General features: G+C 37.2%; 5 protein-coding genes across 13 annotated transcripts; 3 read left to right on the top strand and 2 right to left on the bottom strand.

Moving 5' to 3' along the window:
• The first annotated feature begins 4071 nt into the window (after nt 1–4071).
• Nucleotides 4072–6421, top strand: Taf8 (TBP-associated factor 8). Of its 3 annotated transcripts, none has more exons than XM_076821082.1 (5): nt 4072–4149; nt 4474–4760; nt 4849–4999; nt 5072–5215; nt 5294–6421. In XM_076821082.1, the coding sequence occupies exons 1-5, from the start codon at nt 4140–4142 to the stop codon at nt 5458–5460; spliced, it is 759 nt and encodes a 252-aa protein (XP_076677197.1). In that variant the 5' UTR covers nt 4072–4139; the 3' UTR covers nt 5461–6421. The 3 variants fall into 3 exon arrangements, with proteins under 3 accessions (XP_076677197.1, XP_076677196.1, XP_076677195.1); XM_076821081.1 differs by having other exon boundaries at nt 4121–4199; XM_076821080.1 differs by having other exon boundaries at nt 4121–4304.
• Nucleotides 5572–14744, bottom strand: Vinc (vinculin). 4 transcript variants are annotated; one of them, XM_076821055.1, is made up of 21 exons: nt 14487–14744; nt 13493–13600; nt 13275–13420; nt 12914–13190; nt 12628–12828; nt 12318–12558; nt 12018–12250; nt 11876–11896; nt 11392–11758; nt 10875–11303; nt 10717–10808; nt 10544–10637; nt 10249–10293; nt 9920–10039; nt 9669–9740; nt 8983–9012; nt 8699–8823; nt 8387–8626; nt 8222–8312; nt 8020–8055; nt 5572–6988 (listed from the first exon to the last, which is right to left on the bottom strand). In XM_076821055.1, exons 1-21 carry the CDS (start codon nt 14541–14543, stop codon nt 6819–6821), a joined length of 3195 nt encoding a protein of 1064 aa, XP_076677170.1. In that variant the 5' UTR covers nt 14544–14744; the 3' UTR covers nt 5572–6818. The 4 variants fall into 4 exon arrangements, with proteins under 4 accessions (XP_076677170.1, XP_076677173.1, XP_076677171.1 ...); XM_076821058.1 differs by lacking the exon at nt 9920–10039 and having other exon boundaries at nt 14487–14743; XM_076821056.1 differs by lacking the exon at nt 11876–11896 and having other exon boundaries at nt 14487–14743.
• Nucleotides 14745–14846: 102 nt separating this feature from the next.
• On the top strand, nt 14847–16103 carry LOC143373651 (ATP synthase subunit C lysine N-methyltransferase). Of its 2 annotated transcripts, none has more exons than XM_076821084.1 (5): nt 14847–14987; nt 15096–15194; nt 15268–15440; nt 15535–15723; nt 15798–16103. In XM_076821084.1, exons 1-5 carry the CDS (start codon nt 14984–14986, stop codon nt 15948–15950), a joined length of 618 nt encoding a protein of 205 aa, XP_076677199.1. In that variant the 5' UTR covers nt 14847–14983; the 3' UTR covers nt 15951–16103. The 2 variants fall into 2 exon arrangements, with proteins under 2 accessions (XP_076677199.1, XP_076677200.1); XM_076821085.1 differs by having other exon boundaries at nt 14859–14987; nt 15099–15194.
• A 21-nt stretch (nt 16104–16124) lies between these two features.
• Nucleotides 16125–21566, bottom strand: LOC143373643 (neutral amino acid transporter 9). Of its 3 annotated transcripts, none has more exons than XM_076821071.1 (10): nt 21098–21566; nt 20817–21017; nt 20501–20669; nt 20097–20251; nt 18171–18328; nt 17859–18089; nt 17598–17777; nt 17280–17482; nt 17100–17204; nt 16125–17030 (listed from the first exon to the last, which is right to left on the bottom strand). In XM_076821071.1, exons 2-10 carry the CDS (start codon nt 20978–20980, stop codon nt 16623–16625), a joined length of 1773 nt encoding a protein of 590 aa, XP_076677186.1. In that variant the 5' UTR covers nt 20981–21017; nt 21098–21566; the 3' UTR covers nt 16125–16622. The 3 variants fall into 3 exon arrangements, with proteins under 3 accessions (XP_076677186.1, XP_076677187.1, XP_076677185.1); XM_076821072.1 differs by having other exon boundaries at nt 21102–21566; XM_076821070.1 differs by having other exon boundaries at nt 20817–21021; nt 21102–21565.
• On the top strand, nt 19059–27717 carry Pgm1 (phosphoglucose mutase 1). The gene is made up of 8 exons (XM_076821073.1): nt 19059–19433; nt 22216–22498; nt 22685–23123; nt 23198–23400; nt 23474–23675; nt 23758–23950; nt 24029–24212; nt 24298–27717. Exons 2-8 carry the CDS (start codon nt 22250–22252, stop codon nt 24520–24522), a joined length of 1695 nt encoding a protein of 564 aa, XP_076677188.1. The 5' UTR covers nt 19059–19433; nt 22216–22249; the 3' UTR covers nt 24523–27717.
• The last annotated feature ends 101 nt before the right edge of the window (nt 27718–27818 follow it).

Raw genomic sequence — 27818 nt, 5'->3', positions numbered from 1 at the left:
GATTTTGATTACAATTAATTAGTTATTAACGGTTCTTTGAGACGATGACGAGAACAATGGCGCCGTCCTATGTAGGCACTCAAGCTTCGTCGATTGTTGGTGCATTTTCTAGACGTAATTTATCAACTTTTGCAGTTTCATCTTACAGTATGGACCCTTGGCTACTTTCCTATGTGATAATTGTAATGATTCCGATTACAATTAAGCAGCTATGAAGAGTTTTTGGACAGAGTTACCAGTCTCTCGCCGCGGTCTTATGTAGGCACTCAAGCTTCGTCGATTGTTGATGCATTTTCTAGATGTAATTTATCAACTTTTGCAGTTTCATCTTACAGTATGGACCCTTGGCTACATTCCTACGTGATAGTTGTAATGATTCCGATTACAATTAAGCAGCTATGAAGAGTTTTTGGACAGAGATACAAGTCTGTCGCCGCGGTTAGTGAATGCATACTTTGTTTAAGGATTTTCGATCTTTTCAAAATGATTTATACATTTGTACAGCTGGATTTGAGACTATAGTGTTGTGACAACGTTCAGTAATCACTCGTATGCGTTTTATTTACGAATCGATACATAGTTACTAATAAAAAAGCCTTTTATATAGGTTAGATTACCCACCGCGATCCCTACATTATCCACAAGAAGTTCCCGAGTGTGCTGTTTGGACCAGGAAATTCGCCGAGTTAATAGGAATACATGATACTAAAAGAGGTGGCACGGCCTGAGCTGAGCGAGAGAGAAAGGAATAGTGCGCGACAAGGAGGGCGACAGGTGGCGTGCGCGAGAGAGAAAGGAATAGTGTGCGACAAGGAGGGAGATAGAAATATTACGCAGTCACTGGAAATTCACTAATTTCTCATTTCCTGCGAATATTTTATGAACTTTTAGAGTCGCCTCTCAAAGAATAGACCCTTGGCTACTTTCCTATGTGATCGTTGCGCAGATTTTGATTACAATTAATTAGTTATTAACGGTTCTTTGAGACGATGACGAGAACAATGGCGCCGTCCTATGTAGGCACTCAAGCTTCGTCGATTGTTAGTGCATTTTCTAGATGTAATTTATCAACTTTTGCAGTTTCATCTTACAGTATGGACCCTTGGCTACTTTCCTATGTGATCGTTGCGCAGATTTTGATTACAATTAATTAGTTATTAACGGTTCTTTGAGACGATGACGAGAACAATGGCGCCGTCCTATGTAGGCACTCAAGCTTCGTCGATTGTTGGTGCATTTTCTAGATGTAATTTATCAACTTTTGCAGTTTCATCTTACAGTATGGACCCTTGGCTACTTTCCTACGTGATAGTTGTAATGATTCCGATTACAATTAAGCAGCTATGAAGAGTTTTTGGACAGAGTTACCAGTCTCTCGCCGCGGTCTTATGTAGGCACTCAAGCTTCGTCGATTGTTGATGCATTTTCTAGATGTAATTTATCAACTTTTGCAGTTTCATCTTACAGTATGGACCCTTGGCTACTTTCCTACGTGATAGTTGTAATGATTCCGATTACAATTAAGCAGCTATGAAGAGTTTTTGGACAGAGATACAAGTCTGTCGCCGCGGTTAGTGAATGCATACTTTGTTTAAGGATTTTCGATCTTTTCAAAATGATTTATACATTTGTACAGCTGGATTTGAGACTATAGTGTTGTGACAACGTTCAGTAATCACTCGTATGCGTCTTATTTACGAATCGATACATAGTTACTAATAAAAAAGCCTTTTATATAGGTTAGATTACCCACCGCGATCCCTACATTATCCACAAGAAGTTCCCGAGTGTGCTGTTTGGACCAGGAAATTCGCCGAGTTAATAGGAATACATGATACTAAAAGAGGTGGCACGGCCTGAGCTGAGCGAGAGAGAAAGGAATAGTGCGCGACAAGGAGGGCGACAGGTGGCGTGCGCGAGAGAGAAAGGAATAGTGTGCGACAAGGAGGGAGATAGAAATATTACGCAGTCACTGGAAATTCACTAATTTCTCATTTCCTGCGAATATTTTATGAACTTTTAGAGTCGCCTCTCAAAGAATAGACCCTTGGCTACTTTCCTATGTGATCGTTGCGCAGATTTTGATTACAATTAATTAGTTATTAACGGTTCTTTGAGACGATGACGAGAACAATGGCGCCGTCCTATGTAGGCACTCAAGCTTCGTCGATTGTTGGTGCATTTTCTAGATGTAATTTATCAACTTTTGCAGTTTCATCTTACAGTATGGACCCTTGGCTACTTTCCTATGTGATCGTTGCGCAGATTTTGATTACAATTAATTAGTTATTAACGGTTCTTTGAGACGATGACGAGAACAATGGCGCCGTCCTATGTAGGCACTCAAGCTTCGTCGATTGTTAGTGCATTTTCTAGATGTAATTTATCAACTTTTGCAGTTTCATCTTACAGTATGGACCCTTGGCTACTTTCCTATGTGATCGTTGCGCAGATTTTGATTACAATTAATTAGTTATTAACGGTTCTTTGAGACGATGACGAGAACAATGGCGCCGTCCTATGTAGGCACTCAAGCTTCGTCGATTGTTGGTGCATTTTCTAGACGTAATTTATCAACTTTTGCAGTTTCATCTTACAGTATGGACCCTTGGCTACTTTCCTATGTGATAATTGTAATGATTCCGATTACAATTAAGCAGCTATGAAGAGTTTTTGGACAGAGTTACCAGTCTCTCGCCGCCGTCCTATGTAGGCACTCAAGCTTCGTCGATTGTTGGTGCACTTTCTAGACGTAATTTATCAACTTTTGCAGTTTCATCTTACAGTATGGACCCTTGGCTACTTTCCTACGTGATAATTGTAATGATTCCGATTACAATTAAGCAGCTATGAAGAGTTTTTGGACAGAGTTACCAGTCTCTCGCCGCGGTCCTATGTAGGCACTCAAGCTTCGTCGATTGTTGGTGCATTTTCTAGACGTAATTTATCAACTTTTGCAGTTTCATCTTACAGTATGGACCCTTGGCTACTTTCCTACGTGATAGTTGTAATGATTCCGATTACAATTAAGCAGCTATGAAGAGTTTTTGGACAGAGATACAAGTCTCTCGCCGCGGTTAGTGAATGCATACTTTGTTTAAGGATTTTCGATCTTTTCAAAATGATTTATACATTTGTACAACTGGATTTGAGACTATAGTGTTGTGACAACGTTCAGTAATCACTCGTATGCGTTTTATTCACGAATCGATACATAGTTACTAATAAAAAAGCATTTTATATAGGTTACATTACCGTCCGCGATCCCTACATTAAGCACAAGAAGTTCCCGAGTGTGCTGTTTGGACCAGGAAATTCGCCGAGTGAATAGGAATACATGATACTAAAAGAGGTGGCACGGCTGAGCTGAGCGAGAGAGAAAGGAATAGTGCGCGACAAGGAGGGCGACAGGTGGCGTGCGCGAGAGAGAAAGGAATAGTGTGCGACAAGGAGGGAGATAGATGGCGTGCCACTAATTCTGGTTACGCACTTCAGCTCCTGTATCAGGATCACATATAACCAAAGTTAGTGGCACAAAATCTATCTCCCTCTTTGTCGCATGCGCTGTCTCTCTCTCGCGCAGCTCAGCCGTGCCACTTCCTTTAGTATCATGTATTCCTATTAACTCAGCGAATTTCCTGGTCCAAACAACCAACTTGGGGATAATGTAGGAATCGCGGTCGGTAATGTAAGATCACAGACGAGATATGCTTGCGATAGGTATTGGAAAATTAATAAATAATCTACTCCCCAGGATTAATTTATGTACTTTCAGCGTTTCATCGCAACGAATAAGCCCGTTTCTCCTTTTCTTTACGATTTTTGCAACTATGTTACTCATAATTTATTAGTTATTAACAGTTCTTTCACAGGTATACAACAAATGCGACGGCTTCAGTGCACGATTATAAATAATTTATAGATCTTTATCATTTTATCTGCTACTATAGATAATAGTTGTCTAGTTTCTACAATAAGTTTTGCTTGAAATTAATTAGGTGGAAAGGATTTTTTTATCATTGTTATCCGCCGTGCGGTAAGAGGAGTGCTGGAAAAGCGGATTGGGGGAATATAAGTGTGCGGGAGTAACTGGTTGCACCCCATTCAGTGTGGACCTGCATGAATGTGTGTGAACCTTAATGTGCAATGGTATGTGTATGCGATGTTAAACAACATGGACATTCAAACAACAAATACACGTAGAAAAATATTGAATCATGTAGTTTGCAGTATTCTAGTGGAATGTGGCTACGATACTTGCGAGAAACAAGCGTTAGAAACTATTACAGAGATGCTACAATCTTGTAAGAACTTAAATTGGCTTCAGCACTTTTAACCTTAAAACGTACCGAACAATTTCAACTAATAGTATACATTCTCTATTATTACAGTACTTGCTATTTGTCTTATTCTTTTAATAGTAACATATTCCCCTCATACTGCTTATTGATTTATAAAACAGGTTGTTTGTAGTCATTGTAGAAGTTGGAGAATCGGCGAGGAATTACTGTGAGCTCTCTGGCAGAACAGAACCACTGATCGCAGACGTTATAGTAGCATTGATAAACATGGGGATCAAGCTAGATAATTTAGAAACTTACGGGAAGAGAATGAACAGAACTGTTTTACCACCGCTTCAGCAGCAAACTCAATCAAAGCAACTGAATATTCTGCAAGCTGGAGTGAAACAAAGTCACCCGTCTCATATACCGAGCTATTTACCACCTTTTCCCGATCCACACGCATATATTAGGACCCCGGTAAAGTAGAAATATGATTTTGATATTTTTAGACTGTCCGCAAACTATCAATAACAGTTTTTACTTACCTAAACATGCTTATGTACAGACGCACAAACAGCCGGTAACCGAGTATGAAGCAATAAGAGAGAAGGCAGCGACGCAGAAGCGTGATATCGAGAGAGCCCTGACAAGGTTCATCGCAAAAATTGGGGACACGCACAGTCTGTTTCTAACAGAAGATAACAGCATGTTTCCATGTAAGTAAATTATATGACAATCTGACAATCTGTCAATCTGTGTAAATGTATGTATAAGTTTTATATTTTCAGTGGTGGCATGTAAACCACAATTTCCCAGTTACCTTTCTGCGCTTCTGCCGCAGGATCAAGTGTTTGAAAGCGACCAAGATTTTCATTTTGAGCCGAGCCCGGTTAAGAAGAAAAAGGAGCCTGAAGTGGAAGAGAAAGACGAGGGTCCGATCTTGTTAAAGTCTAATTAAGTAATATCACTGTTTGGAAGAGATTAGCTTATGTAATTTAATGGGATTATAGGTATGAAAGGACAGAACGAAGGTACAGAACAAAATGGGGAGGCTATGATGCAACAGGACGCCATAGATAATCCTTATTTAAGACCCGGGAAGATACCGAACAATAAAATGCCAGGAGCTATGGCTCCCGGGTTACATCCGGTGAAGAGGGACCCGCTGGAGTGTTGACAGCTTTAATAGTCAGTATTGGTTCTCAAATTCTATTAATTCTCGAATTAAGTCCCTGTACATTATGTTATTACGATGCGAAGTAATATATCGTAAGCTTTTATACGTGTATCATATAATAAAAATGAATCTTTATTATAAATAGTCGATACACAACATTATTCCAGGCTTTGTTACTAAAAGTAATATTACATGTTATAAACATTCCAACTTCATAATAGATTGCTGTTTATATTAGTAGCTTATCTATGATCCTTAATGCTACATTACGAAATTTAATTCCATATATTTGGTTTAACATTGCTCACTCTTACGTTATCTCGCAATATCTCGTATCTACGTATTGCACGTGTATAGCACCAGTTTACAAAAAAGAGAAACGAAGATCAGAATACGAAGACGGATATATAAATTGTCTAAAAGGGACGATTAGATAAAACTTATAAAAATAGATATTCCTTATCGTAATATTGCATATTATGATTCTCTACGTGTATAGTATTGCAGTAAACAGCACCTATTAAAATTATATTCGCGCATTCTCACTCTTGCAAAAATACATCTTACTATCTCGGGGTCGATTGCGTTTTAGTAAATATAGATATAATAACTTCTCGCTCTATTAATTGTGCCAATATTAAGGTCGATATATATGTATGCGAAGTACACGTACAAATATATAGCAGATTGGGGATTTTTATAAGGCGTGGGCTCTATCATCTCTACTTAACTTTCATCTTTTAATTAAGACTAAGAGAGTGATAGGCTGTTAAATACATCGTCTGAAAATAGTTTTAGATCATACACTTTAGCCATCGAGACAAATGTATCCTTCGATTCGTGTACCCTTCTAATAGTAATCACTAGCTTCTTCGTTAAGATATAGACTATGCCCTTTATGCAATAAATATATTATTTGTCAGTATGTATATAAATATAAATTATCGCAGGATTATGTGTATGTTTAGGCTATTACTTACGAGGGACTATAAGTCAAGTGTTTCGAATAGATTCTAATTGTACATTGGTTCCACCCTAAGTCTGAGAGGAGAATATTTGAAAATTGATACTGTGTACGAGGATAAAGCTCATTACTTTAAGTTACATTCTCCTACGTTTAAACAGTCTAGTTCTCCGAACTTGAGATAAGTAGAAAATAAAAAAAGAATATGTATAATTGATCTTTGAGCTTAACTCTGAGGAGAATTCAATCGATTCTGAACACTTGAATGTTACCCCTTGTTAGAACACTTTCCAAATATATCATGCGGAATCGGTTATTAAAAAGTCTGCCTACCCTAGTATTAGGAAGTCTTACCATTCTGCTCTAACCGATTCTCATCATTCCAACGCCTCGTTTAGTATTGATACCAAGGCTGACGTCGCACCCAACGTAACTTCATACCAGAAGCGGTGCGTATCTTTATGCTTGCGCACTCCGCAGCACGAACGGTTTCTTTCACGCTTTGCATGAGATTCTGAGCATTTCCGACGAGCATGTCCGTTGCTTCTTGATCCTCCTCTGTGCCTATATTGTCAGAATAAGGATTAGATATCTTAAATCTGTATCGAGGAGAAGTTACAAGTAATTGTATCTAATGACTTTACCAAACGAAAGTAATATAGTACCGTCACAGTATAATAACACAGATCAAAGTGAATAATCTGAATACAGGAGGAATTAAGTTTTCAACAGCATACACAATTTGTAAGCGTGTCGTACGAATGAATATTGTTTTGGCAGTGTGTACGGGGATGGTGAAACTATAACAAGTCTGCTATTTATAAAGGGAACTATCATCATGTATTACATGCAATATGCAAAGGCTAATAGTCCTTACACATCGTATATGGTCATTTCAAAACAAAGGGTACAGTGTGTATTAATTAAAAAAATCATGCACAAGGGAGAAATCTGAAATACGTACACCATATCGATGAGATAAATGATACAAGTAATAGTTTAGCAATGGCAAAGTGAACCACTTTGTCATAGTGGACTAATTTGAACATAGGACAAATGTATTATACGTGAGATGTATCGTACAAGTACAATATCGTTTCTTAAGTACGTACACAACGTTAATTTTCACGTACTGTCTATCATCAACCATATTCTCTATGCTAGCTTACATTTATTTCATAGTAAACTTACTGCAGCCAATCAATTCGTCTACACCGTGATGAGCAGAGAGGCATATCAACCGCATACCGTTTAAAGTTTAAATAAGACATCAATAAGTATTAGTTTGAGATTCAAAACATTAGAAGAGAATTCCAGATTATAAATTGTATGAACTAACGCATCGAAAGTATTTAATTCGTTCTGAATACAGAACACCTTCGTCCACTATCTCCCAAATTTATCTTTCTCAGTCTGAAGTAATACAATGGATATTACTCGTTCAATTCATTCTCAGTCCTTTATAGGGAAGACTAAAATATGCATGCATTGTAATGCAAGTGCAAAAACTGTGAAATATTAAAAAAAAAAGTAAACTAAATAAACGCTAAAGAGAACGGTAAAAGACATCAAGCATAATTTATCAACTTTTTTACCATAAAGCATCAATTCTTCCCAGGTGGGGAGCGTCTCTATGTATAAAAAATTCTATTAATAATTGTTTGCCTTTGAAAGCTTCTCTTTTAAAGTACATAACTATACTCCCCGATGTCCGTTCATTTTTTACTGAGCAAAATGTATTTAATTGCATGAAGTATACGTAACAGAGAGAAATATAAACGAATTTGTGTACTGTACCTTGTGCACCCAACATGGTGGCTTTCACTGTCGACAATATCTTCAACTGTGTACCTATAGTAGGTATACGCTCGCAGACTTGAAGAAGATTCTAGAAAACAGATACAATAGTTGATGTATAGAATATATAGAACATTAAGTGATAGAAGCAAATCATACACGTACCGTACGAATACGTTTGTCGGTACATTCTCTAGCAAGTTCCTTAGCTAGACGAGTCACTTCCTGAGAAGCTTCTGCAATGGCTTTAGCGCAGGCTATCAGATCTCTCTTGTTTCCACCTTCACCTCTAACTAAGCCCGACAGTTTACCCATCAGAATAGCCATCTTCTTGGCAGCTGCAATAATCTCGTTGTCTTTGCTCGACCATTGTCGCACTTCTTGATGCAAGCCATGAGCAGCCATCTGAAAATTTGAACGATTGCATAAATTCGCGTTCCTTGAAAACCAGAAAATCGATAAATAGATTCGGTGTACCATGATAGGCTGATTGGGCTGCGGTGCGTGCATGAACATTTCATCCTCGTCGTCTGTCTCTGGCGGCGGAGGTCGCGGTGGTGGAACGTCTCCACCAGGCAAAGGTGGACGTGGAGGAGCGACTTCTGTGCGAAACAATTAAACTTGCTCATAGTAATTTTGCGAAGGCATAAGCACGTTATATCCGTTGCCCAAATAATCAACTCGTTTTCAATACAGACGTTACATGGTAAATATTTAACATACCATACGTGTAAAGGGAAGTGCAGGAGTTTCATAATTACCATCATCATTGTCGTAATTATAATAATAGCCTATCATTCCACGCAGCGTTAAAGATGCAAACACATCGTTAAAAGACTTGGATCACATAGTAATGCAAAATGTATTTTAGTCTGCATGCAGCAAAGAAATGTGACACGCATGATATGAGTAACATATTGGTAAAATGAAACATTTTGTTAAAACCATTCGCAGAAATTAACTTCGTACACTAAGAATGCTGTTAGCATAAAGGACGGTCGTTGTACAATAATGTGATGAGATTAAATACAAGTACAACTATTTCAATATCATGGAAAATAAAAAAGAAATCTATGTGAACTGTGAAAAGCAACGAAATGATTCATAAGTGCATTTCTAAATGCATGAATTTACAGTTTTCTAAGAAATCGTTTCCTCCAGTCTGTAAACATTTACATAATCGCTTTCAGTGATTTGTATTTGTTATATTTGAGGAAAACGAATGCGATATATAGGGATCACTTTATGTAACTGAAAACATAATCTTTCTGGCTTATTGTAATATAATATTGATACGTAATGCTCTATTCCTTCGACTTCTACTATAAAATAATTGCAATGAAACCAGTAGTACTTTTAATTTTAATATACGCATGCTTCTTTCGCACAGAGTTCTGAGCATCGAAAACACGGTTTTCAGGTCCGAAAAGTACTAATATCAAATTACCTCCGCCATGAACTGATTTTTCTAACTCGATGTCAGAAGCCAGTTCTTGATATAGGAGATCAGGGTTATCTCCTGATAAAAAAAAGTAGTTAATTCCATATCCAAATGTTAAAGGACAATATTGTCTCTGAAACTTATGCGCTCATTTTCGCTTTGAAGTTTAACTTATTAAAGAAATCATCTATAGAAAATGTATGAAGAGACATTCTGTTTAAACTTCAGCTTGTGTTCTTTTGAATAATAGTAAATACCTTCACGTGCCCATTTTGGTAATGGGCTGATAGCGCGATGCTGGGGCTTATTTGTGTTCAGACTAGGGCTGATGACACATAAATTGCTTGGCGATGGTTGGTTTCTTAAAGGCTCGCCAACTGGTGTTCAAAGAAATATTCACAAACATTCAAATCTTTCATAAAGATTAAAAAATAAAACAGAAAGGCCGACGCTACGTCGGGATATCCTATTTCGTCGAATAATCAGATATCAGATTTTACGCGCGTTCTCAAGTTTAAAATATGATTTTACTGACACCATATGATGATTAATCATGCATAAACCGTCATCATGCAAATTATAATACCTTTGTCGGTGAAGTAATTATATTGACGGCTTGGCAATTGTTTGTCTGGAAGAAATATGTTAACCATTTTTATTCTACAACCAAACACAATCTTCGCCTTCTCGTAAGAAAATCTAGTACTTTGAAACACGAGAGTGTACCACGATGAGTTACGAAGAATATGAACCTGTTGAATATTTTTCTACATCTAAATAACTAGATGCTTATTTAGAACGAAACCCACACTTAGCGAGTCATCTTTTTTTCACAACGTAAAAGAGTTTAGAATACATAAGAAAGTATTCTGTATGCTTACCATCGTTGAGATGTAATTGAGATACTTCTGGAGGAGGTACCGCATCAGGTTGAACAACAATAGCTTTACGAACTTGCCCAACGTTGGCCAAAAGCTATAGGATATAATAATAAACGTATTAAATAAAACGACGAAACGTTAATAATCAAGAGATAAACCATTGAACCACTTACCGCACGATTGCTTTCTCGCCAACGAGAAACCGCATTACTGTCGTTGATATTAATTGCAACCAGTTTCGCATCTTGAACCATCGGAGCAACACCTGCGGAAATTTAACTTTTATCAATCCCTTATCGCACAGATATTGTTAAACGATCATATTACTTACTGCCCTGAAGAATGTCCGTAGCTAGATTCACCCTCTGAATAAACGAAGGATCTTCGCTGTTGTCGCTCTCTTGCTTAGCTACCAGTATCACACGATTTGCCAGTCTGGCAATGGCAGCAGTATTGTCGACCATCTTCTGCGGATGACTTTTGGCGATGGCCTCTTCGCAGAGGAACGAATGCTTCTGCATTTGTTCCTCGGAGGTTCTAATGAAATCTCCGCTGTCCGTCGCCTCGTCGCATAATGCCCGTGCCCTCTGCATCGTTTCCGCGTACTGTTGCCGTAAATTCTCAAAATGTTCATCTGCTGCTTTGCTGTCTGGATATGTCATTCGAATACGCCCAGCATTGATTAACTGTGGTGTCAAGGATTCAACTTGCGAGGCACTCGTCGTCAATGCTTCTGCTAGCTTCTTATTTCCTCCGCTACCTTGAATCGTAATAGAAGAAAGGAATCAGTGTAACAAAGACAAACACGTAGAATAAGGGTACTGTATTATCAGGATTCTTATGCGTACCACCAGCAGCCACCATTCTAGCAGTCTTCGCTGCTCTGTTCGAGAACGTTTGAAGAGCGTGCGTCTTGTCGTTGAAGTTTTGATCGCGTCCTGGAGTGCCTTCTGGAGTTAACACAGCATCCGTGAACTGTTTCAGGGGCGTGGTTATGTCGATGAAGTCCTCGACCACTCTAGACACAACGGCCTGCTGTATCCTATTCTTCAACTCGTACAATTTATGCGACAATTGACGGGCAATGTCTTGCGCCCGAGGAGTGTTCCCTTGGCCATGAGCGCATAAGTCGCCAAGCTGGTGCGAGAGATTGTCAACCTCGTCGCAGAGTTGCAGAATCTCTGCTTTGTGTATGCCTGGCAAACCCTCGGCAACCTAATTTCCAGAGTACAAACCAATGCTCAAATTAGAAGTGCCGTGTATAAAAATCACGGTATCAACAGTATTAGGTGTTCTTAGAACAAGTACTTCGATATTTTACACGTAACTTACGCTTACTACGTGTCGCTGATTCTTCCCATTTGCGGCATTTAAATTATCAAAGTTGAATGATAAACCTCTACACTGATTACTATTACCGTACCTAGGTATTCGATACAGGAGAATCGTATGAATTCAACAGCAGGCGTCGTACCTTCTTTCCTTCGTGTATGATCAAAGCTATGGCCCTCTGACCGAGTCCCTTGTCATCGTGTTGAGGATTCAGCAGCCACTTGTTAGCTTGCTCCAAGCGGCCTGCAACTGTGTGAGCAGTTTGCGTGGTCCCAGATTTATCGGCAGCTACTATGGCTGAGGCAATAGAGCTGCGGAGCTCGTTCATCTTCTCTTTTATACCACGCGCCAATGCTTCCGCTTGCGGTGTAGTCCCTTAAAAGATGTACGTGGTAAAGGATGTTCATGGTACATGCTTCGTACTTGTATTCAAATATCCTACCTTTCTCATTCTGTCGCAGCTCGCAAAGGGCGTTGGTCATAGTAACAATTTGTGAGGTCAATTTTGACAATGGCTCTGATTGCGAAGGCGGGAGATACCTATCCGCCAGGCGTTGTGCTTGTTCTACTATCTGACGAAGACTCTTCTCTCCTACTCCACCACGTAAAGCCAGTCCGTCGTCAAGCCAATCGTAAGCGGCACGTATTCTAGATTCTATGGCGCTCTGTGCCTTTTTCAGCACCTAGAAACAATAAAACAATTAGTCAGAAATCTTATACTCTCAGTTGAGCTAGTTTTCAAGAATGCTTACTGTTAACTGGTCAGCGTCCCACTCTTCTTCATCGTACGTTGTTAATTGCAACACTCTAATAATCTCATTCAACTCGTCCGACATCCTGCCAGATAGATAATTACGATTTTCAGCTGCTTCTTCCGCTCCCTTACCTCCTTGAGAGATGATATGAATAAAAATCTTCATAGAGCAGATAAGAATTGGTGCGAGTGTTTTCACCTATTACATAAATGGGTTTTAATTTATACAGTTCGCATTAGTAATATTTTTCTTACACTCGCCATAAAATTTCTGTTATATTTACCTGCTCCAAACAGCGTACAAGAATCTCCCTGTGCACCTGATGAGTTAGCTCTTTCTCTCGAGCACTTACTTCTTTCGACACTTTGCTGAGGCAGGGGCTCAAGTTCTTAAGAAAGTGAACTAGGTCCTCCATTGTTTCAATCACTTCTGTCACCGCCAAGTAATCTAGCACTCTCTTACATTCTCTGATAATCTTGCGTACTTCACTTTCATCGAAGCAGAGCAATAGCGAACTGGTTCCTTGAAGGATACCACGCGAACCTTCTATTAGCTTTTTCCTAAACGAAATTAAAGAAATTAATTGAAATGAGGTATTCGCCCATTAATGATATTTTATAGAACAATTTTATAATTCCTGCTACCTGGCAGGTCCAGAATATGGGTCCTGTTTTAACATAGCTGATGCTTCTTCCAAGAGACGCGAAGCTCCTTCTACGCGTTGTAATGCAGCGGGCATGTCTTGTTTCAGCAAAGCATCGTCGGAAGAATTTATCGTTTCTTTTCCCACCTGCACATTAGCGATAAATTTAAATAGAAAAGAAATGACAAAAATGAAAATTCTTGTTGTATTTTAGTTTACCTTCACAAGATTCGCCACTGCCATACTAACAGCTTGTACAGGTCTGCCCAAATCGGGCATTGCGTTTCCATCTTCAGCTTCTTCATGGAGAATAACAAGCCTCGAGACCTATGTCGCATAAATATGTATGTATATACAAATTTATGCATATTTCATTGACAACATAAAAATGACATCCATATCTAAATGAAATACTCTCTTATAATCTAAACCGGCTCTTAGTATTAATATATTCTGATCATTAAAAAAATAAGAATTGTTGCTAATTTCTTTCTATTGATCATAGTGAATTTTGTTACATAGCTTTATTATACACCAACATTGAGATAAAATCATTAACATATCTAGAAGGATAGTAGGTTTAAAGAACATTGAAGCATTTATGCGTGGGATGATGTAATGATATGTAGCTCCAGTATGTCCTTTTTTGGAAATACAGAGGGATCTTGTATATCTAACATAGTCCTTTTTATCATTTAACGAACAAAGGGATTGAGTTTCATGGGAGCAAGCTTTCAGACCTAAAGATGAATTTAGTAGCCCTGCCCTATATTTGTAGAATGATGTCATAGTTCTATATAAAGACACACACAAGTCACTTGGCAAATTGATTCATGATGATTGTAATCATTCATAATGATTCATAATGCCACAAGACTGAGTATCATGAATAGTATTTATTCACGAATATGAATACTCCTTTAACAAATCAATCATTGTTTGATACATAGCAGATGTACACAATTTAGCTACATATAGATATTTAATAAAAATGTATGGAAAACAGTTGTAGCACACTTTGCACACATACCACATATCGAAGATAAGCAATTATTTAAAAACAACGCGTTAATTGTTTTTTTATTGGGCGTCCCCACCCCCTTCGCCCGTTGAAAGACAAAAGCGAGCGGATGACATGCTCCAAGCAGAGAGTCGAAAAGTTATTTCGTTGTAAATGCGATAACTGAATAATTGCCGAACTGAAGTGCATTACCTGCTGCGCCACAGGCTCGAGAATACTTTCTATAGTTTTCGTGTGAAATACCGGCATCTTGGTAGCTTTGTTTCCGGAAAAATCAGAAATACAGACTACTCGGGCGCAGTCACAGGAAATGAATTGCGTCGGGAACGTAACGGAGGAAAACTCGCGCGCGGATGCATCAACGACACATCGGCGGATTGAAAAGCAACGTCACCGTAAAAACAACAATAAACGATACAGAACGATGCGGCCCGTGCGACGGCGAGAAAGTAATTGAAATTAACGCAGATGATTCACGATCGAGAATCACGGTCGCCCCCCCTCGAGAAAATCGTATCGATGCATCATCGACTGCAGAAACCTAGGGAAGCAGTGCAGCCAAGTGTCTCGATGCTTGCGAGTTACCATATTTGAAATTGCTTGAAGTTGAGCCAGTACATGCGGCGACGCGCCACAAGTAAGCGTGTGGGAGGATCTTTTCTTTTTATATCATTAATTAATTGGGAGAAATGTGTAAGGTCCATCATTTATAAAGTATTAACTTTATTGTCGATGTTTATAAGCTTCTTTTAAGACACTTTCTGTCATCGAAGTATTTTAATCGTGCGTCATTTTAATTAGCAGAGGTTAGCAACATAAATTACATGCTGAATGAGAGTAACAGTGCCAGTAAGTCACAGAAGGTGACAAAACTTGGCTTGTATCTCATTGGAGCGACTGGTAAGGTGGTTTAAATTAAAGTACAAGTCTGTTTTATCATGTATTAGGGCTTATGCGTGTGTATTATTTTTAGGAGGCATCGCGACAGCTATTAGTATAGTGTGTATTCCGTTTGTGAGCCCCGCATTTCGAAGGATATGCCTGCCCTATGTGCCAGCTACTAGTCAACAGGTGCAGAACATATTGCAAGCGCTGAAAGGGCGCTCTGGATCTCTGATTGATCTAGGGAGTGGAGACGGACGTATAGTAATTGATTTAATGGTTTCAAGTAGTTTATAGAAACATAATTTACATAATTTATTGACATGTATAAAATGTAGAATTACCATTATGTGGATAGGTCTTCGCAGCAGCAGAAGCTGGATTTAAAGCGCATGGTATCGAGTTAAATCCGTGGTTGGTTTGGTATTCTAGGCTGAAAGCTTTACTTACGGGATTCTCATCGCAAACAACTTTTATAAAACATAATCTATGGAAGCATAGCTTGCAAAATTATAATAATGTTGTTTTATTTGGCGTCGACCAGATGGTAAGTTCCTTTCATGGCGAGTTCCTTTTAGTACTCTTGGTATTGATTGAATATAATTAATACAATTTTTACAGATGCCAGATATAGAAAGGAAGTTCCAGACAGAGTTGCAAAAAGGCTGTGTTATAGTTACTTGTAGGTTTCCACTCCCTACTATGAGTGCGATTACTATAATTGGTGAAGGAGTGGATACTGTTTGGATTTACGAGGTTCCAAAAAGGATTTAGAGTCATATTCTTGCACTTAGGTATGAGGCAAGATATTTATTATCGTTATAAATAATTAGATAATTGTACATAAATTATGCTATGTGGAGCATAGCATAAATGATTATGGTTATATAACGCATTATATAATAAACTTTTTTACAAGTTACCAAAGTGTATATCAAAATATTAATATTATTTTAAATATTTTCATGCAGAAATATATTAAAGTAATACATAATGATTTCTAGTATCTATACATCATTATTAAAGGGGGAGACCACTGTAAAAAGCGGAAAAATCGATTTTCTCTTTTCAAATTTTATAAAGAAATTCGTAAAATTGGCGGAGATATAATATTTTCGCGCGACTCAGCCAAGCGAAACTTTGAACGCGTTTTTCTCAGAATGATATTTTTCAACCGCGTTGACAATATACAGAGAAAACTGTATGAAAAAAATCCTTACTTTTCCGACCATTACAGTGGTCTCCCCCCTTAATATAGGGGATCATTCTTAAAAGTGTAAGAAAGTCAATTATTATACATTCGCAGCAGGAGTCGCGTTGTTATTCATTCATATATTCTTACACAGTCATACTGGCACACAGAAATGCATCATTCAAGTATACTGTATTACTAGGAACAAAACTGTTCACTTTTTAACTATCTTTTAGAATAAAGATTGTACATATTTACGTTTCCGTAATAAAGAACTGAGCCAGCAGGTTTAAGAAGCCAACTATTGGTATGATTACATGCAAAAGCATAGGAAATAGCGTCAGTTTGTTTTGTTGCTTCAGAATTGTCAAGTACAATAAACTTGGCAATGTGAAGACATAGATAAAACCACTCAAAGCACCTGTATATCGTATTATCGTACCAATATATGGCACAAAGATTGCAAACAGAATGCACGTGGACACCAGGAAAACATTAACAATAATAACGCAGCCCATGTTGAATGTTTTGCACATCGACGAAAGCAATTGAACGCGTAACATATACGCGAGCAGCGGGTAGACTGTCAATAGTTGGAAAAGTAAAACAATACGAGCACCCACAGTTAAACCACTCCATTTCTGGAAATTATTTAATAGATTCTGGAAAGGAAAGATATCTTTTACTCTGTATTCCTTTCTAAAAAAGAAGTTAGTAGTAAAGTTACTTACATCTTCGATGCATGATTTGCTGAGAGGAAAGCATACGTAAAATACTACCCCTACTATAATGTAAGTCAGTGTAACAAGGAGATAAGCTATTGAAAGGTCCCTACCCTACAACATATGAATAAAACGTCAGAGTGATATATACTGCTTATATCATTCTGAGAAAGACTCGAAGCTACTTACATTTTTATTTTGATTGCGGTTGCTTTGCATTATGGTAATTATTATGTTGTGAATGAAGAACGACATGGCCAGTGTTCCTGAAAGTGCAGGAAACGAGGATTTTAATTTCCAACTGATTTTCCACTCTGTTTCATCCATATTAATGCCCCACGATGCTGATTTCACCAGGACAAATACGATCAGGTACATGACCGATGCGGTTCCTGCGGGATATATAGTTTTCATAATTCAATAGAAGGAAATATAAAGTTATATGTTTGGTGACGATTTGTGTGGAATTTATAGCTATAACAGAAGAAACAAATATCGTTAACTTACCAAGAGAGTTGAATTTTGTGAAGAAAGTAGGACTATTAAAATTCAGAAATGGAAATATTAATAAACCAAGGAAGAGGGGAACTGTGCTATACAAATCCCAAATCGGTCCTAAAGTGCTGTACGTGTAATCATAAGTTACAATGTCTGTATTATTATACATTGTCTTCTTTGGGCACAGTACTGAAATCGAAATGATGTAAAGTAAATTATGCAAAGTCATACACATTGATTATAACTTTACAAATAGGTATATATATATACCTTCACTTTCTGATGGATAAGAGGTATTGGCACTAAGAGGTTGCTGATACATGCCGGCTATACTGTCGTATATGAAATTCACAGAATTATACAAGAAGTTGGACATCAATATCCAGTAGGCAATGATTGCACCGAATAGAACAGTAATGCTGAAAATTTTAGCAACATATTCCGCCCACTTGTTTAGATATATTCGACTCAGTTGAATCACTTCTATACCTTTCTGTCCACCTTGTAAATTTCAAAAATTGTTATACTGCAGGTTCTAATAATGCTCTACTGTGTCGTACATGATAAATGAACGTATCCTACCATAGTATTTGTGCACAAGAAGAAGGCAATACGCGGTGTATAGACATAAACTGCTCATTACAAATATAAGTATAATACCAGGGAAAAAGCCAGCCATTTCTATGCCCCATGGTATCGTTAGCAAAGACGAACCTAATATAGTATTCCATACCGAAAACCTGCAAATGTATAAAAATATGTGGCTCGCAGAGGAGAACTGCCTTTCATCCAGAGATATTTTCTTCTTATTTTTCAAACCAATCAAAAAGTTCTAATTAAATGAACCAATGAATAATTCCCAGTAAAAGTACTTAGTGCATTAAAGTTACTTATAATGTTATGCATAATTAATTGTGTAAGGTAAAGGAATAAAAAAATTTTAAAAAAATTAAAACCGACTTTAAAATAATAAAAATGCACTAAAAGATAAAAAATAATTTTTTCCCTTATTTAATCTACGACTCTCGCACTTTTTAAGTCGACGCCAGATTTACATAGTGCAAATGATGAGGCGCCGACTTAAAAAATACGAGAGTCGTAGATTAAATAAGGGAAAAAATTATTTTTTACTTTTTAGTGCATTTTTATTATTTTGAAGTCGGTTTAAATTTATTTTAAAATTTTTTTATGTTTAACTTTTTACTTTTATATATATTGATACAATATGCTGAGGAGTTATGCGAGGACAAACATATAAAAAAAAATACAAACGGGTCGAATCTATAACCTCCTCCTTTTTTTGAAGTCAGTTAAAAAAATTGGGGAAGCATACGGGGGTAAAATGAACCAAGGTTGCATGGGCGAAATAGAAATGCCAAAAATGCCTGGTACGGCTTAGGTGCTAGCTACGGGCATTGACCTTTCGGGTGGTCGTCTGTTGCCCAGGCAACCGACGGAGCACTAACCCCTTCTAATGTGAATATACCGTGCAGTAGACACAACCACCCGATGGGTAGTCGAAACGTGAGCGACCGGTAACCGCGTTTACCTCGTACTCTCGTTCGTTTCCATGCCTTAAAAGCACGCGCCTATCCACGGGAATTTCGAATTTATTCTTCGATGAAACAACAATAAACATGTCGATACGTCTGATTCGGAGTTCTTTTTCTAAGATACATCAACGAGGCGCGTGCTTTTAAGATATGGAAATGAATTATCGTTTATTAAATTAGTAGAAGCACAGTTAGAAAAGTAATGTTTAATAGTAGTGAAACTTGACTTGAGTTTTTTTTTATATTTAATTGTTTGACTGAGTTCTGATGAAGGAATTTTTAACACAAATCGGTAAGTGTACTTCTATGGAACAATGTTTTATAAGCAGTTGAACTGTGTTGTTCAGCTCTTGTTTTCACAAAGTATTAGAGAATAAGCGTTATTACTATGAATGACGTTTTAATGAATATCATGATATGATACATCGATATGCTATTTATAAAGTCAAATCAATATCCGCAGCTATTTTTCTATCTCATTAGATAAGTTGAAGGCCCCAAAAAAAGCTGTTATCTACAAACACATGATGTTTCTTATAGATTTTTTCTTCTCTTTGTGACATGTTTACTGCGCAAGGTAGAAGACAAGGAAGATAATATTTAACTTCAAGGGAGCACGTTTCGACCTATTGTGTTCAAAATGCATATTGACATTTCTGACGCAAGATTTCATTTTTCTCTCGTCATCGACCTACTAAAAATAACCTCTTGCGACAGATAACAAAAAATTTATGAATGTGATTAGATTCGTGAACACTGTACTAAGAGAAATGACCCAGAACCCTTTCTTGATGATAACATAGTACATTATGCCACAACAAAAACCACATTCATAAGTACTTTTCTGTGTGCCTAACATCATGGAACGAATAGAATTATAGAAACATCTCTATTCATGATATCATCCCGAGGTAGTACAGTTGGATATTAACAGTAAATTTATAATATTACTTACACAGTGACTAAAGAGCTTTGTTTTGGTTTGCCATCCCTATATCCGGAGCTTGCAGTTTCTCTTTCTAATGAATTCGAGAGATGCAAATATTTACTAGTGAAATCGTTGAGCAAGGATGGTTTAGTGTTTTCCTCATATTTTCCATCATTGAATGCCTGATAGTAGAAAAATAATAAATTTCATTATAATAATATCCCAACAATATTAGAGTACATAAAATTTTTACACCGAATTACGACATTATTTTCAAGTGCAAGTATTCCGGTGCAAAGATTTTATAATCTGAAACAAGATCTTGCCACGCTTAGATGCACTTATCTATAAACTAGTCAACCTTGGTACATATAAAAATATTATACTTGTAACAAACCATGCAACGTTTATATAGTTTGTGGTATCCTCACCAGATCAGTCTTACGAATTTCATAACATCTGTCTTGTGTTACATTTAATGAGCGAGATGTATTTAACGACAGAGGTGGGATTAAAGTGTGATCTTGAGTAAGGGGTGGTGGTCTCTTTGGTATTATAGTGGCGGCGGAGCTAACGCTAGAAGTTTCTACGCTACCATACCTACAAAGAATACTTTTAATAAATAATTATTGTTAGAAATATTCCCAAGAGCGTTGTCTAGTAGCAAAGGCAATATTCGTTAATAGAATGAGTAAGCTACTGATAAATTAAACTCAGCGTTTTTATAATAGTAACAAGAATTAGTACTTCAAGTGTGCATTAGTAGGAGCACTGTCTAAATCGCTTGTTTCAGAATCTTGGAATATAGCAGACTCCCCACTGGCGTGGGACTCCGAAGAGAGTAACGGCGCGCTTTCTGATCCACTGTCATGTTGTATGTCAATATTCCAATGGTTTATTGGCTTATGCATAGTACATTTAATGTATTTTCATACCAAGTGTATGAAACTACCTTAACAAAAGATATACACTATTAAACAAGTGACATTTTATTCATGTATATTAATGTTAAGCACTCAGAAACCTACTTACCTGATACAATGCTTCTCGGAGCACCTAAAGTATTTCACATAAAACTTTTAAAATCCATTAAACTAGGTTCTCACTATAAATTACAGACTATAGGAAATGAATGAAGGAATGAAAATAATCGAACTTTCTGTGAAACGACACTCCCTTCCGAGATGCACACGGTTACGCGGCTGAAACTTCGGGAAAACTGTTGTTTTAAACAACTAAGTGTCTGTTTTGTAAACCCCGGTACTTATATCGGGCATCCTTGACATAACGAGCTCCCTCCTCCTCATTTTTCTTCGCTGCTAATAACGCTTGTCATAATAAGCAACCATTCGTCTACGAGCGTGTGTAATTTTCACACAAGTGCCTTTCCCGTATCTTCGTTCACCCTCAAAAACGAAAATCACAGAAGCGCGTATCGAATAATAAGATATGACGAGTTCGAATGACGCAATGAAACTAATGTGTCCATTTAAGCGATCATTTTTCCCGCGGCAATCTCTTAGATCTCGCCACGGTTTGAATCGTACGCGCCATTCGAAATTTGAAAAATGCTGCCAATTTCAAATTCCTGCATAAATTCTTTTCCTTCGTCCCCAAAACATCAGCGTGCATTCAACAATAATAATATCGAAATATATCGAGTCTTCTGTAAATAAGAGCATTCTAGAGGAAACTCAATGCGCTATGCTTATTTATTCAATAATTAAACGATAAGGCAAAGTTTAATTTAACATGTTTACTTGCGCCGGCTTAGTGTGATTCATATTGAACGGAAGTCTACTACCAACATCGACAATGTGACTAACGCGAGCCTTTATCGTTAAGACTCTCTACGGAATGTTTGTGCACGATTATTAATAGTTTTGGTCTATTAGAATATTTGTTTTGCGTCCGAAAGATTTATCTTCGGCCGAGAAACGATATTATTAGTCGCCCGGCTAGAGCGCGGGCGCGATGTTTCAAGATGGTGACCTGTGCCCTTGCGTGTCATTGGCAGACAAAGTTCAGTCTGCTAGCAGACACCAGACACTGGCGGACGTTGTTATGAAATTCTGCTCCTCGAGTCTGAGCTCTCGTTACTGAGACCCGGTCAGGCCTTCCAAAACACAGTTGCTCTTTGTTTCAGTCGCCTTCACGCCCAGTCGTAATACCCTCGAAGCATGTCGACTGCAATCGCGAGCAAGATTATAGAGACACGAGTATACGAGGGCCAAAAGCCGGGTACCTCTGGGCTCCGAAAAGCTGTGCGGGTCTTTCAGCAAGAACATTACACGGAGAATTTCATCCAAGCTACACTCGAGGCCCTCGGGGATCAGTTGCCTGGTAGCACGTTGGTCGTGGGCGGCGATGGAAGGTATTACGGAAAAGAGGCAGTCGGGAAAATTATCAGGATCGCCGCTGCTAACGGAGTAAGTTTCATATTTTATCAGTTTTATCAGCACGCGTTCGATGTCATTTGAATACGTTATTTAACGATAGCGATGGAATGTTTAAAGTCATGAGATGGGATCAAAGATACTGTATTCTTTAAGTTATTCCAGAGTTATCGCGTTTCAATTAGGCACGAACCTTTTTATTCTATCAAAATGCTTTAGGTGAGGAGGCTGGTAGTTGGTCAGAACGGCATACTCTCAACACCGGCAGTGTCAACTGTAATAAGAAAATACAAAACGCAAGGCGGAATCGTTCTGACCGCGTCTCACAACCCTGGTGGTCCAGACGCGGATTTCGGTATAAAGTTCAATTGCGAGAACGGCGGCCCTGCTCCGGATCATGTGACAAATAAGATTTATGAAACCACAAAGTTGCTCAAGAGCTATAAAATTGCTTCTGATATAAACATAGATATAGATAAGATACAAAGCACTACTGTTCAGGTTGATGGAAATCAGTTTACCATAGATGTGATAGACTCTGTGAATGATTACTTAGAACATATGAAAGATATCTTCGACTTCTCGAGTATCAAGAAGCTACTTCAAGGGAGTACGGATAGACCTGCTTTTAAAGTCCTTATTAATGGAATGAACGGAGGTGCGTACAACTTGTTTTGGAATACAATTGTCTGAACTATTACTTTGGTATCTTAATCGCGCGTTACTTTGCAGTTACTGGATCATATATAAAACGAATATTTAGCGATGAATTAGGCGTTGATGATACGAGCATCGTCAATGCAACCCCGCTAGAAGATTTTGGAGGACTTCATCCCGATCCGAATTTAACATATGCCAAAGACTTAGTAAATGCTATAAAAGATGGTCCGTACGACTTTGGCGCAGCTTTCGATGGGGATGGAGATAGGAATATGGTAAATGAGATTCGTGAATAGATATGGGAATGATAGAAAATGTGTAAGCTTGTATTTATTTCTCTTCTGTTAGATATTAGGCAAGAAAGCTTTCTTCGTTACACCTTCCGATTCATTAGCTGTATTAGCCGCAAATTTGGATTCAATACCATACTTCAAGAAGACTGGTGTCAAAGGGTATGCTAGATCTATGCCAACGGGTGCTGCTGTAGACAGAGTTGCAGCTAAAACTGGCGTTAAACTTTTTGAAGTCCCCACAGGCTGGAAATATTTTGGTACATTACGCGTAGATATACCTTGTGACGCAAACTGAAGCTCGTAACAAATCAAGCTCTGTAATTAATATCGTATCACCAGGTAATCTAATGGATGCTGGGCATTTATCGCTCTGTGGAGAAGAAAGTTTTGGCACTGGATCAGACCATATTCGCGAGAAAGACGGAATATGGGCATGCCTTGCGTGGCTTAGTGTAATTGCGAGTCTCGGAAAGTCTGTAGAAGAAATATTGTTAAATCATTGGCAAACGTATGGGAGAAACTTCTTCACAAGGTGCATTTCTTTATAAAAAAATGAGCCAGCGTATGATTTCATTTTAATAGTTTAATAACCGTATCGTACGCACACTAGGTACGACTACGAAAATTGTGAATCTGAGGGGGCAAATAAAATGATGCAAATGATCGAGACGGAAATACAAAGACCCGAATTTTTGGGTAAAAAATTGACATCCGAAGGTAAAACATACGTTGCCAAATTAGGTGACAATTATTCCTACGTAGATCCTGTTGACGGGAGCCAAGCTACTAAACAGGTAACGTGCGATTTCGTAGATTACAGATAATATGAGAATTCACTGCTCTGAGAACATGACTTTCTTATACAATTTTATGTAACAGGGATTACGAATACTGTTTGAAGATGGTTCCCGTATAATATACCGTCTGTCTGGTACAGGAAGTTCTGGAGCTACGATTCGCGTGTATGTTGATAGCTACGAAGATGATTCGGCATCTTTACAAAAAGATGCTCAAGAAGTTCTTAAGCCATTGGTTAACATTGCACTAGAGATAAGTAAATTACGCGAGCACACTGGACGCGATGCACCAACCGTGATCACGTAATAGTACGTGCTCCTTATCGTTGACATTTATTTTATCGTGAAAATAAGCTCAAAAGGAAGTGAATTCGTTATAGCATAATTATTTTCAAACACACATCGAATAATATTAAGGGCCGCAGCATTTTTATTACCTTATCATGAAATGAACACAAGAAGTATGTTTGTACGAGTGAATATTTTGTACTAACTATGATTTCAGAATCAACTATCGTTATATCAATCGCGTTGGTGCATGTTGTCTGAACGTAAAGAGTTCGCGGTAAATTTTTTAGCAACAAAAAGTGATTCGTAACGTCGCACATGTAATTATTAAATTGTCACGTCATTCGTCGTAGGCCATGTAATATTTTAAAAATGAACAACCACGTGTTTCATACTTCTCTGAAAATAATGAAAAGCTTCTTGTTTCGTTACAAATATTAATTCTGATATGGTTATTAGAGTTAGGACTCAATCAGATACAATTCCTCGCACAAAATTCGATAATGTCTAAGATCATGTGTATTTATATGTGGAAGCATTGTTTGCAAAAGGTGTGCATAAACATGCATAAAGATGGAAATAGTTCAACCCTTCGGTGTTTGAACGATATTGTACAGACTTTTCAGAAGAATATCCAATTACTATATTTTCAACTTACATTTCTTGAGAAATTTTCTACTTTAATCGTAGATATAGTTCAGAACTAGAAACTTAGAGCAAATAATTTGCAGTACAATTTTTTATGTACGTGAAAAATATTTGATGTAAATTTTCTGTAATTGAGTTTCTGCTATTAAGTCTGTGTACAAATGAAACATCAGGATATTAACATCGAAGGGTTAATGAAAAAGTATAACTTCAATTGTAATTGAAAGTAGTAGTTCAATTATGTTTAAACTTGTTTAATAATTTACTTGCGTAGCAACATAACGGTTGCCCATTCGGACAAAATATGAAAGGAGTTCGCTATGAATTTGATATACGCGGATGAAGGTATAAAATTTAATCAGCACAATGTAAAATACCTTATTTAAAAGCAAACTCGTATCCAGTATAAGTTTCTCGTAACTGATGTAAATAATTGTATAATATTTATAATTATTTTTCTATAACCAAGCATAGATCCGTTTTCTTTCTTAAAAAAAAGGAACAGATTGATCTTCAATATAAAAGAAATTGATCATTAGTGGATATACATTTACATAAGCATATTTAAACTGAAAAGATAATTTTCCATAAATGTTGATGCAAATGTATTTTAAATTGTATTTATTTCTCTAGATAGTTTCGTACGTTTGAAAAATGTTAGGAGCCTTTTATGTTATTGCTGTATATTATTAATAGCCATTCTTCCTAACGATAATTATTTCAAATATCCTGTATGTAATCATTTAGTTTTATTCTTTACTTGTCTACATAGCGTATGAGAAGAACTATATGTACTTTCTGTTTCTATCATTTAATTGTAAAATGAAATATGGATTGATAAACTAAAAGAGAGCAAAATTGCGTGTAGAAAGTGCTGTTTCAAATTTCTAAAAATCATGGGAGACATACGTTTCGGTATCATGATTTAACGAAACTTGGAATTATGGATATATTTAATATAGATGGATGATTTGTATTAATGAGATATTCGGCATATTATGTACTGTGTATGAATCAAAGTCTTGTACAGAATTTGAATAGCAATATATTAATAGCACAATCTATAAACGCAACAATTATATAACTCTTCGTAGTACAAATCCAATTACTCGCGCACAATAATAATGTTTAGTTCAAATAAATCTGTCTCGTTCTACAACGTACATTAAATATACCGAATATTTCATTAATATTAATTGATAGTATAGGGTACACTTAAAAATTGTATTAAATGAAACAATGCTAAGATCGTAAAAGTATAGGGTTCGTAAGAATGACAGAAAAGTTAATTGGTGTTACCTGTATATGTAACAAAATTTATAATCTATATAATTGATCAGACGGTCATTTACAAATGAAGGTTCAAAAGGGAAAAAACGCGATTTTTACGACATTCTAATTTAGGACAAACAATTTACATTATGTAATGCTTTCACGACGAAGGGTATCAACATTTCGAAATGCATCGTTCATTTTAATTGCATTCACTTCATTTTCGTACAAAGCTCAAGCAAATGGCAGTATGCAGCAATAGATGTTTGGGAAAGTGTAACGTATTTTTGTAAAGTGAAATTGTATTGATTGTTGTATCAGTGAAAACTGCGCCACTATATTTTTTAACAAACTGTAATTGCAGTACTTTTCAGAGTGATTTCAAAGTGAAATTTTGTAAATAGTTGATGAATGGGAGGATACTTGGGGACCTGAGCCGACACAACGCCCATTCAAATCCGTAGTTACACCACAGAAAGATATCACCCGAAAAGTAGCCCGTTTATCCTCGAAATTTGTTTTCCATTCTTGAGAGTCGGATAAAAAACATACTACTCCAACAAGCTTTCTTTGGCAAATATTGAAATATAATGAAAGCATGTATTAAGAAATTGATTGTTCTACAGAGTATAAATAGGTCGCTTTCTAAATTAATTTCCACATACTCTTTGTGGTGTAACAGGAACGTGCAATGTGGTAGGAGTGTTAAAGAGACCAGCAATGACTGCCGATTTAAATATAAAGCTATTAACATGTAACATTTGTATCATATCGACTCATCGAGTACTAATTATTCATTGTAGGTATATGAATGAATGGTTTTCCGCAAACACATGATCTTAGATTTTAAACTGTCACGTGTAAGTAACTGGGTGCTTCGATTTCTGAACAAGTGGCAGCGTTTCGTTAGAAAGTTACGCAATCGACATTGATATTGTTTTCTCAGAAACAAAACAGATAATGCATGTGGTGCGTGCAATCTATGTTTAAACTTTAAACCACGCTAAAAGGCCATATCAGATATGCTGTGTGCGAAATGAATTGTTTGACCTACTAACGGTCGATGATTTCCATAAACGTTGAATGATGAAATACGTGCGTTGTTCGTCGTTGAAGTATAAAAAGAATTGAGTTTCTTGTGGTACGCTAGAACATTTATAAACCCTGAATTCCATTGCCCCAACGAAATGTAAATACATTGCCGATGGGATGTGTTTGAGACTTACACGTTCACGATTACTGCATCATGAGAAGTAATGGTAACATGATTTTTAATAAATCGAAATTCACTGTACCGAACTGATTTCGTACTGTTATACAGTATTCACGCTAGTTATCAGTATTTTCTCCGAAACCATAATTGAATTTGAATTCGTATTACGGAAGTGCGAGCTA

The sequence above is a fragment of the Andrena cerasifolii genome, chromosome 10 (genome assembly GCF_050908995.1).
Source record: "Andrena cerasifolii isolate SP2316 chromosome 10, iyAndCera1_principal, whole genome shotgun sequence".
In the NCBI taxonomy this organism is placed as follows: Eukaryota; Metazoa; Arthropoda; class Insecta; order Hymenoptera; family Andrenidae; genus Andrena; species Andrena cerasifolii.
Note: the sequence above shows the minus strand (reverse complement) of the source record. Positions and strands in the feature narration are given on the sequence as shown.

What these genes read in the sequence shown, in the direction of transcription:
- LOC143373651 (XM_076821084.1), top strand. An exon ending in GTATCTCATTGGAGCGACTG is followed by an intron (nt 15,195 to 15,267) that starts GTAAGGTGGTTT and finishes TATTATTTTTAG; the next exon opens with GAGGCATCGCGACAGCTATT. An exon ending in GGAGTGGAGACGGACGTATA is followed by an intron (nt 15,441 to 15,534) that starts GTAATTGATTTA and finishes TTATGTGGATAG; the next exon opens with GTCTTCGCAGCAGCAGAAGC.
- LOC143373643 (XM_076821071.1), bottom strand. Translation starts at nt 20,980, where the DNA reads ATGCATAAGCCAATAAACCATTGGAATATTGACATACAACATGACAGT. An exon ending in AAATTCGTAAGACTGATCTG is followed by an intron (nt 20,252 to 20,500) that starts GTGAGGATACCA and finishes TTCTACTATCAG; the next exon opens with GCATTCAATGATGGAAAATA. An exon ending in TTATCCATCAGAAAGTGAAG is followed by an intron (nt 17,778 to 17,858) that starts GTATATATATAT and finishes TTTCGATTTCAG; the next exon opens with TACTGTGCCCAAAGAAGACA.
- Vinc (XM_076821055.1), bottom strand. Translation starts at nt 14,543, where the DNA reads ATGCCGGTATTTCACACGAAAACTATAGAAAGTATTCTCGAGCCTGTG. An exon ending in TCATACACGAAGGAAAGAAG is followed by an intron (nt 11,897 to 12,017) that starts GTACGACGCCTG and finishes GCAAATGGGAAG; the next exon opens with AATCAGCGACACGTAGTAAG. An exon ending in TAATTACTTCACCGACAAAG is followed by an intron (nt 10,040 to 10,248) that starts GTATTATAATTT and finishes TTTGAACACCAG; the next exon opens with TTGGCGAGCCTTTAAGAAAC.
- Taf8 (XM_076821080.1), top strand. Translation starts at nt 4,124, where the DNA reads ATGTGTGTGAACCTTAATGTGCAATGGTATGTGTATGCGATGTTAAAC. An exon ending in TACAGAGATGCTACAATCTT is followed by an intron (nt 4,305 to 4,473) that starts GTAAGAACTTAA and finishes GGTTGTTTGTAG; the next exon opens with TCATTGTAGAAGTTGGAGAA. An exon ending in AGATAACAGCATGTTTCCAT is followed by an intron (nt 5,000 to 5,071) that starts GTAAGTAAATTA and finishes TTATATTTTCAG; the next exon opens with TGGTGGCATGTAAACCACAA.
- Pgm1 (XM_076821073.1), top strand. Translation starts at nt 22,250, where the DNA reads ATGTCGACTGCAATCGCGAGCAAGATTATAGAGACACGAGTATACGAG. An exon ending in TATTAATGGAATGAACGGAG is followed by an intron (nt 23,124 to 23,197) that starts GTGCGTACAACT and finishes GTTACTTTGCAG; the next exon opens with TTACTGGATCATATATAAAA. An exon ending in CACAGGCTGGAAATATTTTG is followed by an intron (nt 23,676 to 23,757) that starts GTACATTACGCG and finishes TCGTATCACCAG; the next exon opens with GTAATCTAATGGATGCTGGG.